This window comes from Pezoporus occidentalis, unplaced genomic scaffold, assembly GCF_034315485.1.
Source record: "Pezoporus occidentalis ecotype Australia unplaced genomic scaffold, CSIRO_AGI_Poc_V1 ctg4, whole genome shotgun sequence".
NCBI lineage: Eukaryota > Metazoa > Chordata > Aves > Psittaciformes > Psittacidae > Pezoporus > Pezoporus occidentalis.
Window position 1 is genome coordinate 1,650,203 of NW_026915724.1, and position 14,164 is coordinate 1,664,366.

Here is a 14,164-nt window from a genome sequence, read left to right on the forward strand (position 1 = left end):
TGTGTTTTATTTGAACTCCCTGGCTTGTGATCCCATTTCCTCCTGTTTTCTTGATGTCAGCTTCTTTGCTGTGGGCAGAAGGTCCCTCTAAACTGCAGCTGCATTTGTAAATGTTTCATCAAAGGCCCTAAATGTCCTGTAACCAGCAGACATGGTGGGTGCTACAAATGTGATCTGGGTCTATCTTGGGGAAGAACAGCATGACCATATTTACTGCCGATGCTATTCTGGGGGCTGTATGACGTGCTTCTCCCCTCTGGCTGAGCAATGCTTGCCCGTTTGTCTTTCAGCACTCACTCCAAGCATGATAGGATGAAATAAAACTAAATTTACTGGTTGCAAGCTTACTTGCATATTGAAGACTTCCATTTTAACAACTTAATCATGTATACACACATATGCTTATTTTAATAATAATGTTAAATTTTTTATAGTCTAGATAGACAGGTTACATTTTGAAAAAAAATCAAAACCCTAAAAAAACCTATTCGATATAGAATCATAGAATCGTTAGGGTTGGAAAGGACCTTAAGATCATCTAGTTCCAACCCCCCTGCTGTAGGCAGGGACACCTTACACTAAATCATATCACCCAAGGACTCGTCCAACCTGTTCTTGAACACTGCCAGGGATGGACCATTCACAACCTCCCTGGGCAACCCATTCCAGTGCCTCACCACCCTAACAGGAAAGAATTTCCTTCTTATATCCAACCTAAACTTCCCCTGTTTAAGTTTTAACCTGTTACCTCTTGTCCTGTCACTACAGTCTCTAATGAAGAGTCCCTCTCCAGCATCCCTATAGGCCCCCTTCAGATACTGGAAGGCTGCTATGAGGTCTCCACGCAGCCTTCTCTTCTCCAGGCTGAACAGCCCCAACTTCCTCAGCCTGTCTTCATACGGGAGGTGCTCCAATATAAAATAATTCAAATTAGTATGGAGGCACAAGCCTATTGGTTTCCATAAATGAACTAGATCTTAAGTCAGATAGGTGGCAATGCAGTATCTCCAGCTCTGCACAATACCTTTAAATGTGGAGAGCAGCTGTGACTCCCAATCACTATGAAAATGGGGAGGAAGAAATACTGCATTTCTTGAAGCAAACATGTACATAGAATTGCCTCTTCCAAAATCAGGCAAGTAGCTTAGGTATACAAACCAAAACTCAATCAGAAGCCAGCAGAACAAGATAGGTACTTCCAGTGATTGATTAAACCCGAGCTAGCACAAGACCTGTACTACACTGCGTAATAGAAAGGAGGAAAAAAGGCCAGCAACAAAACTTCAGATTAAGATGACATGCATACTTTGCACACTTCAAATATTACCATTTTGCCAACATGAATATGTTTAAACAAAAAACTAGAAACATGCCACTGACATAGAAAGGCATAGAAAACATCACAAATCACAAAACATCACATTTTTTTTCTTCTTTTAAGCTTATGCAAATACATTTTCAACAATAAAACTGGAGAATAAAAGTTGCATATTGTCCAATTAATTCATTCTCTGAAATTTTGGGTAGGCAAATCCAGATATTACAAATTTTCAAAAATGGCTGACTTTTTTAAGATATTTCATTGGGCTCAATTTTCTAGATATGATGAGCAAGCATCTCATTAGAAGTTTCAAATGTTAGACAAACACTGTAGTCTCAAACTTATAGGAAACCCATATACAAAGCCTTAATACATGAGAAAAAAACCCTGCAGCCCCCTAGTGCAGCATGTTGTGGCAAAGAACTACAGTCCTCCAGCTCTATTACACTTTTTGGTATTCATGGCAGAACCACATATAAGCAAAAATACCACAAAGTTACCATAGGTGAATTAACAAAAATTTTGCAATGTGTCATATGAAACAAGTGAATTTTAAAATTTAGTTCTCCAGTCAGCTGAAATGACCTTTGTAACTAACATACCCAAATGTCACTCAGGTTAATGATGTTGCCAAATTTTAAAATTTAGAACCTAAAGCATGAACTAATGTGATCTCTACCATGGACTTCACAGCACAACTGGGCTTAGGCATACCTACAAGTGAAAGATTTAATTACAAAAACATGAATAACTGAATACAATTGATAATAGTCAACTATATTTCTTATGCATTGACACATAACAGAACATCATATAACTCTTTTTCAAGCACACTATATTATTAGGAAGATACACATTCTGTAATTGGAGCAGACATCCCTAGAGATGTATTTTTATATTCTGTATGAATCTTAGATTAAATTTCACTGTTACATGCTGAATACACATTATAGTTGGGGTTATAAAAACTCAAGTAATGGCTACTCTTTCATAAAGGACCTATTGCAACAAAATCATAAACTTACAAATAAAAGGATTTTGTTTACCATGACAAATGTAGTTACTAAAGGATGATGCTTTGACAAAGAACATTAGGAAAATGGATTTAGACTCTACACATAGCATGAGGTGTTTTCTACTTAAAAAAAACAACCAAGCAAGCAACCAACCAAAAGAAAGAACCCGCCTGAACCCCATCCCCAATGTTCCTTTTAAAGAAAACTAAGGCAGAAACCCCTCCCATACAGTCTGTCTTTAGGAAAAAAAAAAAAAAAAAAATGGAATGCAAATACTAACACATCTAATGTCCATCTTGCACTTGCCAGAAGTACAGATATACATAATGTACTTACATGCAGAGTTGCAAACACGAATTCATGTTTTTAATTCACTAAAAGAAGAGCATAAAACTGTACTGTGAAACACACACAGCACCATCCCAAATTCTGCTTTAGTGGTTATGTCTTTCCAAGAGTAGCATCTAATCTTTAAGCTGAAATTTTAGTGCACCAATAAGAATCTATTTTGCAGCAATGCAATATTAAGTGTATTTTGCATCTTGAGAAATTGCTTTCTTAGCAAAGGGGCTAATAGCGTAATACATAAAGTGAACAGGTTTCTTCATCATACAAATATATGATGACATTATGTTACCAGCATTTAAAAAAGCCAACAGAACAGAAGCAAACTAAGAATAAACAAAATCTCATACCAGCTGGGAGTTTTAATTCATCGCTTAGGCTAATCATGATGCACTAACCCTTGCTATATTTTTTCAAGTAAAATTAAACATCAAAATACATTTAGGTGTTTAACTTGCTTGCTAGCTGTGATGAGATCAATTCTCCCCAGCTCCCAAGGCCAAATATTCCTGAAGAAGCACTAGAAACTTACCAATAGGGTGCATTTATCAACTCAGGCATAACAAGCATCTGTTAGTCTTTTACTGTTTTATCAAAAATCAGCAGGAGTAAGCCGTATTATCCTCACCAAAGTTTAAGCAGATTGAGGGAGTGGCTTTCTATTAAAGGCCTTTACAGTGCAGCCTGCTTCGCCCTATAATAGCATCCTCTGAAGTTCAGTTCCTTTACTGAGGACTCTGCTAGCAGAAATGAATTTTAAAAGAGACTACACTGTACACAAAATTATCCATATTAGATTAATCATCAAAGAGCAAAAACCTCTGCTTTTGCATCTCTGGTAGCATTTGCCTTCTCCATCATCATCTGGAAAAAATCCAAATGAACACAAGCAAAAGAACCACCAAGGTTGTACCTATAAATTATATTTAGAATGACAATGATTTTCAATCCATTTCACAAATGGATTCCCTCAGAGAACAGATTTTTACATAATTCTAATAAATTATCCAAGACATCAGAAGCACCAACAGCTGTTTTGTTCTGCTCCAGCACAGAATAACCGAAGTGCTTGCTAATAGCCAGGGCCATCAACATGCCATTTAAATTTAGAAATACCATCTCTAATTGATACTTTAACATTAACTTACCATCTATAAAGAATAAAAAAAGGCATTTCAATTTTTTTAAGAAAAAGAAACAGAGTTCACAAGACAGACCCCATCTTAAGATAGAATTAGGTACGAATGCAGACAGACATATGGCTTTGTCCCTATGTCTGATCAAATCTGCCAGATAAAACCAAGGCAAATGATAAGGCGCTGCAAGGTCCAGGGAGCAACTGGGGAGGTGCAATCCCTAAGGAAGCTGGGATGCATCCCTTCCAGAAGTGCACTCCATCGCAGAGGTGGCCCAGCATGATCTGCAAAGCTCTGGTCTTCTCCACCAGAGTCCTGCTGTGGGAGATGGAAATCGCATAGCTAGGACTGTGATGAAAATATTCTCTTCACCAAAACCTCTGTGAAGGTCTGTAATCACTGGTGATGAAATTGCTAGCTAATGAAGGAAGATTTTTAATGAATAGGTGGCCTAAAGCATGGCAAAAGGCCTAGATCTCTGAGAAGATGTAAGTGACTCTCAATAGAAGTATTCAGCATGGTGAGCAGTAAGGCTGCTGAACTTTTTTTCCCTGCAGTATTAATGCAACATGTATGAAAATTATTTTACTCATTAGTTAATTTACATGAAAATTGCCAGAGAAACTAAGATCTCAAAGGTATGACATTTCCACAGTCTAAAACAAAGCCACAAAATACACACTCAGGTAAGAGAGAGAGAGAGATGGCTTGCAGATCACTAAAAAACATGAAACAATCCCAATTATTACCTGACGTGACAGCTAATACAAACCCTCCAAACAATATAAAAAACTTCAATCAGGTCTTGGACCTCTCCAGGCACCTCGAAAATCTGTAGGATAGGAAGGGGCAGGGCTCAAGGGCTTTGGGTGTTGCTGCTGTTTTTTCAGAGCACAGAAAAGGATGAAGATGGGGGACTTTAACAACTAAGGGACCTGCTGGGAAGATAGTACAGGGCAAATTACAGTATTGCGTTACACAGAAAAGGGTTTTTTACCCAGTATGTGACTATGTCAAATCAGGAATATTTTTTATTTTTTACCAATACAGGATAAGCTGACTGAAAATGCAAGACTGCAGGCAACTTGGGTGAAAGATTATGGGAAAATATTACACGTATTTCCTAGAAAAATGAGAAAGAAATTAAAAACAAGACTGAACTGTAAAGCTGCCAGCTTTTCTGGATGCTTTCAATTGAATTACGGCAATTGTTTGCATAGATGCTCCGCAAACAGAGCAAACGATTCCACTTTAAGAGCAAAATAAAAATAAATCTTTTTGCTGGATTATTTTTAAGCTGGATTGGTTCTCTGATCCAAATCACAGCTCACTGAAGAAACAGTTGTGCTGGCAGGACAGAGGGCTAGGGGCATGAGAATATCTCAAGCCAGTGTCAGCCAAGACTGCCTTGTTAAACACACAAACTTAGATTTACTCTCTCCTAGGTTTTATTTTGTTATAAACTCCAAAACGAGCAATCTGTGTTCTTAAAGAAATTATGTGAAGGTCATAAACACAAATTACCCCATGTGATGGAAAAAAAAAAAAATAGAGATGAGTATCATGACACAAACGTGACTAAACTGAGAGCTCTTCAATGATCCTGAAACACTAGAAGAAAATATACGCAAGTAGAAAGTAGGTCAGATTACTAAAGGAAGACTATTAGGGAAGAGTGCAAGCACATGGGGCAAAACCAGAAAGGCCAAATGACAGAATGAGACCTAGTTAGGAAGGAACAGAAAAGGAAACAACTCAGCTACAGAAGAGGAGGGTGGTGGTGAAGGGAAGGGCTGTGCCAGTGCTCAGTGGGGAGGGACAACTTTCAGATGCACCATTAAGATGAAACAAAATGTTTAATGCTTTTTCCTTTCAGCCTTCACCGAAAGAGATATTCTGTATTTTAACCTCAGCAAAGCTGCTGCTGTTTGTTAAAGGTGATCTAGCTAAAGCTGTGGCAAAAGAGTACACATTCTTTACAGTTACTAAGCAATGGTTATTAAGTCTCAAGCCTGAAAGATGTATCAAATGCTGTATCTGTACCAAATCCCTTAACATTCATGAATAACTTTCATTAATAACTTTCATCTTGGAAAAGTTCAGTTATTGCATTTCAAATGTGCAAACTGTTAGAAACCAGGGAGGAACTGCAATATGGGATTAAAATTCAAAATTAACTTAACACTGGGGAAGTAATCTTAAGCAGGGAGGAAAAAAAAGTGTGCTGTTGAAAACCTGCAAGTGAAACTCAACTTCACTAGTAGAAAGTGGGAAGCAACTAGTTAAATAAATATTCTGTGAGAAAGGATTAGGACTACAGTGAATCACACAATAAAGGTGAGTTGTTACACATCATATTCTTGCTGTTGGGAAGGGGAAGGAATCATCACACTGCTGATTCCTGGCACCGGTGTAAAAGAACAGTGTAATTTGGGAGTCACACAGAATTATACTACTTTAAAATGGCACAGTATTAGCCAAATAATGTGTTTTGGTTTTGAAATAAACTTTAACAAATGCATAACATAACCGGAGAAAGTCCTGACAACAGCAACAGTGATAGTCACGAGGTCTAGGTGGAAATAATAACAGAAGATATTGCCTGTAAAACATGAGGAGCCATCTTCAAACAATTATGATTTTGCTGCAATGAGGAAAGCAACAAACCATATCCATCTTCCTAAGGAAGCAAGACTTGAACTGCACCAGTCGCAGAACTCATATCATCACCGTTTAGGAAAAAATTGCTAGGGATAAATCTGATTTTGTATATCTTTTCCACCTATATAATTTGGGTGGTAATTTAGGGAAATCATTGTACTTTTCTCCAAATTAACCATTATAAAATCTAACACATTTGGAGGTTGGGGTTTTCTTAGTGGATTAAGGTAAAGTGATGCACTCACTTTTGCTCTGCAGACATATAAAAAAAACAACCTACAACAAAAACACTAAATGCTGACAAGACCCAGAAACAATATTTCATGTTTTTTCCACAATATCATATGTACCTACAAACATAAAAAAATGTTGCACACCTTCATTGTAAGATAATCTAATATCTTTACACGTTTTTTAAAAATTGTTTAAAAAAAAAATTCTGATACACCTGATCTTACTTGCATGAAGAATTCTGTTGCTGTTTAAATCATTTCAGAAACAAAGATGATCATCATAAACACTGCACTTCTTAAAAAAAAAAAAACCACACCATTTTTATTGAAAATCTAATTCAGTTGCTTACAGCAACACTGAAAATAGATGTCCAGATACAGAACATACTCATCCTGCTTTCAAGTTAGAAGAGGATCTGTATTTTTTGTTTTTAGAAGCTTTATCAGCACTCCTGCAAGGAAAATAACTGTATTCACCAAATAAGCATATATCTGGAATTAAAAATACTATCTTACTGGCTAGGTCCCTGGTTCGAGTGCAAGGTAGAAATGACCAGTGCAGATAGGAGAGTAGTTTCATAACATAAACATTTATGTTAAAGTTATACAGAACTATGTTTATAAATGCTAATTTCAACTCTAGATACAAAAATTGGCATAAAAATTGTGGCTGTTTGTATGGAGCCAGGAAAGTTTGACTTGCTTTGAAATTTCTACAGTGTGGCTTTTGTACTGCCTTTACTTCTCTGCCTCCCATACAGCAGTCCTGCGTATGAACTCATCCAATACAGTGTGTGCAGCTCACGGAGCTCATCAGTTAAGCATCGTGCCTCCTTTCTGTAAAGTACTTGAGAACATTCTTCAGAGCTTTGCTTTATTTGAGTACAGATACCTTGCAGATATTTAATTTAAAGCTCATGTGTAGTCCCACTGAAGTAAATGGGATTACTAAAGTACTTAAAGTAATTCCTTGCTGAATCAGGCTTTTAAGGGTAAGAATAAATGTGCCTAATTTTTATTCATGCATCAGATATCTATAGACTAATAGTTTAAACTCAGCAATTTTGTATCTAGTTAATATTAAATCTCTGGGGTTTAATATCTTCACCTGATATATCTACCGTTCTTGCACCAAGGACATTTTTAATGTAACCTTGCAGCACAGTTTTTGCACTCACAGAGTCATCAGACACTAGTGCTTTGATGACTTACACAGAAACAGAGCAAGGTAAACTTTCTTTATTTGGCCAATATACAATCAAAATCACACTGTATGGTAAGTGATAAATGAACTGCACCTGGACCTTGTACTTTCTGAATGTTACACATACCGAAGACTTCAGAAAAGAACTCCTGTAAGTTAGATAAAAAAAATAGTGGAAGCAATTACATTTATTTTGGACAAAATAGGTAAATTCATTCATCTATCTATAACTGCTTATTTCCTGCATCTATGGAGGTTTAGAAAAATTTTTAGTACTGGGCAGAAGTGTCCGAGGAAACAAAAATCTGTAGATCTAAGGTATTTAAGAAATACATGATACACAGTGCATTTATATGATCATTACACCTACACCCTGGCCAGAAGCAAACACAAAGTGGCATGAACTGAAGGTGAGGCTTGTCAATGCAACATCCGTCAGTACAAACAATAAAAATTAAAAAATCTACAACCTCATCAGCAATGAGACACTTCAGGGCTCTTACATCATCAAGACCTGGCTGACTGATGCTAAGAGTTCTCCACAAAGTACTTCTATCCTCATATCTATCAAAATTTATCCCCCCAATTACTAGTTTAATTGCATAACAATATCAGCTATAGGTATGCTGACTTCTAACAGGTTACACCCATATAAACCATTTCACTCCTCTGAAATTAAATATGACAGAGCTTTACCTTGTGCTAAGAAAACAGAAAGGAGAGCTTGATAGAGTGAAAATAGCATGCTTCTCAAAGCACGTGTCCCATCACCACTACTGTTCCAAATCTTTTTCTTGACTAAGAAATGCAAGATGTGTGAGGGATAAAACCTGATCAGATCAAGAAACACTAAGAGGACGCTGGACAATGTCTTCTCCAGCAATCCCACCTCCAGCAACCTGTTCAGACTTCACCGCTGTGCTCAATAATGGCTTTCCACAAAGGCTCACACTGCAATGAAGGTCTTAGTCCTTAACTTCAGCAGGCTATATAGCCTTTCTCAGGGACACACAAAAAATGCATAATGTCTGCACTACATTGTGTGCTTTTCTACACACAAAAATATACAACAAAACTCTCAGGGCACATAAGGGGCATCGAAAGCTTCCCCATCTTCTCAGGAACAAGGCACAAGTCTTTGATCTTGCCTTTTTCTCTTTGTATGTGCATGTCTCCAAATAGGTGCACATTCTACCTATGCATATTCAAGCAGATCTAGAGATCCCAAAGCCCCTTCTGGGAACACAAGCAAGGCTTTGCAGCACACACTTCCTCTGATGAAAGGAGCCAAAGGTGCATGTATCACCTGTGGTGCTCAACTCACTCCTGAAGGTACTTTGCCACTGAACTATGCGAGTGTGGCATAAAAATGCACACAGAGCAGTATCTTGTGAAGCACAAAGCTTGAAAATTTATCTAAGTTAAATGGGTACATTCAGCATATTCAGTATCTAAAGTCAAAACTGCTTCTAACTGGGCTGGGCTGAATTTGGCACAAATATCTGAAGCTTAACCATTTCAGCTTCTAATGGCTTGTGTTCAAAACTTTAATTTGCAATTAAGTTTCTGGTTTTACTTACTAACATAGCCATTGCTACTTCCCCACTTTTCCAAATCATTTCTGTTCAGACAGTACCACTCCCCCTGATTAGTAAGTACCATCCATGCTTTTAACAAAATCCCCACTGAAGAGGAACATTTTCTTTCAGATTTCCTTCCAGCCCTGGTCTGTAGCTGTGACAGAACAAAAAGCCATGGATCAACAGCTTCCAATCCCTTCTCCACTACTCTCTCATCTGTTTCTACACTTCCATGTTTCTCTCGTCATTTGCCTCTATACTTTTATCTGATTATCAAATATCTGGCAACAAAGAGCTTGGCAGGATTTAGAGCCATTCAGTCACCCAAGGGCCACGGGGCTGAAGGTATAATGGGAGAATCCTCACCAAGTTCCCAGCGGCAATATCCTTGGAAGGCCCTGTCGATGCCACTCACGTGCCTTGTGCGCTATGGAACTGCTGCTGCTTTGCCCCTTCAGGACGTTGGGCTCCGTATGTGGTTTGGAGCAAAGACAAAGCATAGCTGGCCCCTGCTGCGCAGCGTAAAAATAGTCTTAAAGCTCAGAGAAAGTGAAAATAAGGAATAAAAGCAAACAGCGGCACCACTTGAAGGCACTCTCTTATCGCCTACTTGTTGCACGATCCAGCAGGTGCGGCAGGAACCTGCTCGGGAACCCGAGGGACGGGCGAGGGGCGCGTAAGGCCAGGCAGGGCAGTCGCAGCCCGGGACTTGCAAGCCCCCGGGTCTTGCCCCGCCCCGAGAGCCCCCGCGGGGACGGGACCATTTCCCCGGGTGGGGCGGGCAGAGGCAGAGCTGCCCCCGGGGCAGCCGCACACAGCCGGTCGCTTCTAGGGGACGAGTGCACGCCACCCGCTGCGGCGCGCCCAGTCCGCGGAGCGCGCACCTGCCCTCCGAGGCGGCCCGGGCGGCCGGGGGCGGTGCCGGGCGGGGAGCAGAGCGGAGGGGCGGGAGGGGAGGAGCGGGGGGCGGGCACCGCTTGCCGCCGCGGGGCTGCGGCTGGGCTGGGCGCGGGCGGGCGGCCGGCGGAGCGGTCGCAGTCGCGGGGAGCGGCGGGGCGGTCGGTCGGCGGGCGGGAAGGAAAGGAAAGGAAAGGAAGGCAGGAAAAGGAAAGGCGGGCGGGAGGCGGTGGCGGCGCCGCGCTCGCCCCGCTGCCCTGGATGACGGGCGGCCGGTTCGACTTCGACGATGGCGGCACCTACTGCGGCGGCTGGGAAGATGGGAAAGCCCACGGGCACGGCATCTGCACCGGGCCCAAGGGGCAGGGAGAGTACGCCGGGTCCTGGTCCCACGGCTTCGAGGTGGCGGGCGGCTACACCTGGCCCAGCGGCAATACCTACCTGGGCTACTGGGCGCAGGGCAAGCGCCACGGGCTGGGCGTGGAGACGAAGGGCAGGTGGATGTACCGCGGTGAGTGGTCCCACGGCTTCAAGGGGCGCTACGGGGTGCGGCAGAGCCTCAGCACGCCGGCCCGCTACGAGGGCACCTGGAGCAACGGGCTGCAGGACGGATACGGCGTCGAGACCTACGGGGACGGAGGTGGGCGCCGGCGGGGGGCGCCCCGCGCGCGGTGGCGGCGCCGGGGGGCGGTGGGAGGGAAGGGAAGGGAAGGGGGCGCGCCTGCGTGGGCGCGCGCGCTGTGGGCAGGGCCCTTCCCCCCAGCGGGCCGCCGCCCTCAGGCCGGTCCCCCGCCAGCGGCGGTGGGGTCTCTCTCATTCCCGTGCCCGGGCAGCGCTCACGGGGGGCAGCACCTTCTTCAGCGGCTCCGCCTCACTTCGCCGTCTGTGGGGCCCTGCTGGCAGCCGGGGAGCGCCACAGGTGCCTGGCGCCCGCCCCGCCTCGCTCTGTGAGGGGCTGCCCGGGTCCGGCCGCCCCGGTTCGGGCGGGTTGCGCTGCCCGGCTGGGCGCTTTCTCCTGGCCATCTGGTGGCAATCCGCGTTAGGACCGTCGGAGGACTGCTTTCCTTTCGCCCTGCTGAGGCGGCCGCCGGGCTTCCCGCCCGCGATAGCTAGACCCGGGGCGGCAGTGCTTGTCTCCGGGAGAGCCGGGGAGCAAGCTGGCCACTTCCCCCTTTCCCTCCCTCGTTTTGCACCGTTTTCATGGTGAAACAGCGAGGACTTAATAAGAGAGTCCTTGTGCCTTGCTACATTCCTGGCAGGGGTAGCCTTATACACTCAATACCTGTAAACAGGACGGTGAAGGTAAGTGGGTACACAGCTGTAAACCTGGGTCCACCCTCATGCAATAACTCATGTTTTATCAATTACAGTGCAGTTTTTAGCACAGTGCTCCATGTACAAGAAGCATTATGAAAATCACACAGGCCTGCCTCTCGCGCCCTTCACAGCGAGTGTTGCGAGGGCTGAGCTCCCGGTGCAGAGAGGACTGGGCAGCCTGCCCTCCTGCTCCAGTTGGGAGCAGCCAAGGAGTCAGGGTTCCATAAGGACACTTAATGTTGGAGCTTATTTGAGCGGGCAATTACAGTTGTAACTCCGCTGTATCACGTTCTGCAGGACAAATAAGCCTGGTATTTCTGTAATTCATCCTTCGCTGCTGTAATGTCATTGGCATCAGCGGAAGTGCCACCTGCAGCTTCTGCAGAGTTGTTCTTCAACTTGGATTATGCCATTGTAACAGGAAACACTGCTTCCAGTTTTAGGCTTAAAGAGTTTTGGGTTTTGTTGTTTTTTTTTTTTTCTGTTTTTTGTTTGTTTTTGTTTGGTTGGTTTGTTTTTTTTTCCAGAAATGCTGCTCACTGCACCTTTGAGCAGCATACTTCAGTAATATGAAGTAAATAGAATTTACCAAAATTGGAGATAATGTTCACATGATGTAACTCAAGGACTAACCCATGTATCAGGTCTCTTGATTGATGACGTTGATGGATCCTTCAAGGAATTCTGTTAAGAGATTTGCGGCCAAACTTTCAGGATCATGTCAGAGAACAGATATCTCTGTATTAAGCAGAGGAAGACACGTTTATAGTTGGGGTCATCTTTTCCTTCTGAAAATGCAAAACGTAGATAGTTCGGTAAGATTCATCTCATTCAGAAAATTAAATGTACTGTTGGTTTTGTGCCTTTTAATCTCTTGGGTGGCACCTTTTTGTAGTTGTCTGAAAATTGTTCCTTGGTGTGTAAAGTTCTGATGCTGAGAGACAGCAGAGATGTGTGTTTGGGGACTGAAAAACAAAAAGCATGAAAGAGATCTGAATTTTAATTTTACCACACAATAGACTTTTCAGGGTTCATTATATTTGTTTTGTTTAATAAATTACAAGCTGAAGAATAGCTGAATTTTTGTTTTTTCTTTACAGAAAAGTAAATTGCCATTCCAGTAAATCTTCCAGGAGTGATTTTCTCAATCTGAAGTTCCTTTTATCTTTTTCTTTAGGATTCTTGTGGAATATTTAAAATCTCAATTTAATCCTGATCTTTGGAACTAAATTTTTTGAATTTTAGACTTAGAATGCACAAGAAATCCTTTGTGTGAATCAGCGCATGAAGCATGCAGTTTACACTGTGAGATGTTTAGTCCTGTGAACTGTACCCTGTTACCATGGCCCCAGTCTTTCACGTGTTGCAGTTCATGTGAACAGAGGGTGTGAAGTCCCATTGATTTTAATGAAAGTGCTTATGAATGAAGCAAAGCAGCATGTCGTAGATATTTGCAGATGTGTTTTTGTTTTCATACTCGGGTTAACAATAGCTGTATTTGTACACCAGTAGAATGTATAAAGTGTTTTTACAAGGAAATCAGCTTTACATACATTTTTTTTAACATACTGTGAAATATTTGCAGGAAAGCTCTCTCCTTATTATGACCTGAGAATACCAGCATAGGGAGATAACTGTTTAGACAATGCCAATTGCCAGTTTGTTTTCAGATTGGCTAAAATCCAGGCCTCTTTGCTGCTTTTCTTTGTTGTTGTTTTTTCTCCCCTCAGTTGTTTTAAAATGTATTGGTGGCATTAGGAGATGTAGTTGAGAGGGCGAAAAGGAGTACAATCACTGACAGTGTTCCTCAGTGTTTATGCACACAGCACTTTGCACGACATGAGTAATATATGTCATGCTGTGTTTAAATGCTTAAAATTGTCACTCAGTCAAATCTCTGAGGAAAACACTATGAATTATAAACCATGATCCTTCACTCATTGCATGGGCCTTCAGGTGGCCTGTCAGGTTGTTCCCTGTGGCAGTCTGGACTTCTGTGCTGCCTCTAAACGGGATTTTGTTGAACCTGTATGAATCTGCAAGCCTACTGGAGGATATTTTATGGAGGGAATAATGCCTAATTTGAAATTTCAGTATGTGTAAATTAGTTTGCAATTTATGGTCCTGCCCACAATAGCAATAGTGGGCATCTTGCTGTAAGGTTGTGCACTGCCATGCCACAGAGGGAGGTCAGTGGCAAATGCATCCTAAGCAACAGTCATTGATAGTATATTTGTGGTATCTAAGCAGTCTTCTTTCTACGTGGATGCTTATCTAATATTTGAGTCTGAAAAGCACATAAAAATGCTGGTCTAACAACAAATTTGTTAAACCACAAAAGACTTAAGTAAACTATAGGAGCAAGTGGAGTAGTTCAGTAGGTCCTCAGCCTCTCAGTTTTTTCACACAGTATAGTATTAAGTTTTAGCCACAAGTAGGCAATAACATTTACAG

General features: G+C 42.0%; 1 protein-coding gene across 4 annotated transcripts in view; it reads left to right on the top strand.

Moving 5' to 3' along the window:
- Positions 1-10,524: 10,524 nt before the first annotated feature.
- Positions 10,525-14,164, top strand: part of JPH1 (junctophilin 1) — a 92,421-nt gene continuing 88,781 nt past the window's right edge. For 3 of the 4 annotated variants that reach the window (XM_062633168.1, XM_062633167.1, XM_062633169.1), the window contains exon 1: positions 10,525-11,033. In XM_062633168.1, coding sequence (XP_062489152.1) covers positions 10,655-11,033 — 379 coding nt within the window. In that variant the 5' untranslated portion in view covers positions 10,525-10,654. The remainder of the gene's footprint in view (positions 11,034-14,164) is intronic. The other variant, XM_062633170.1, reaches the window with a different exon arrangement.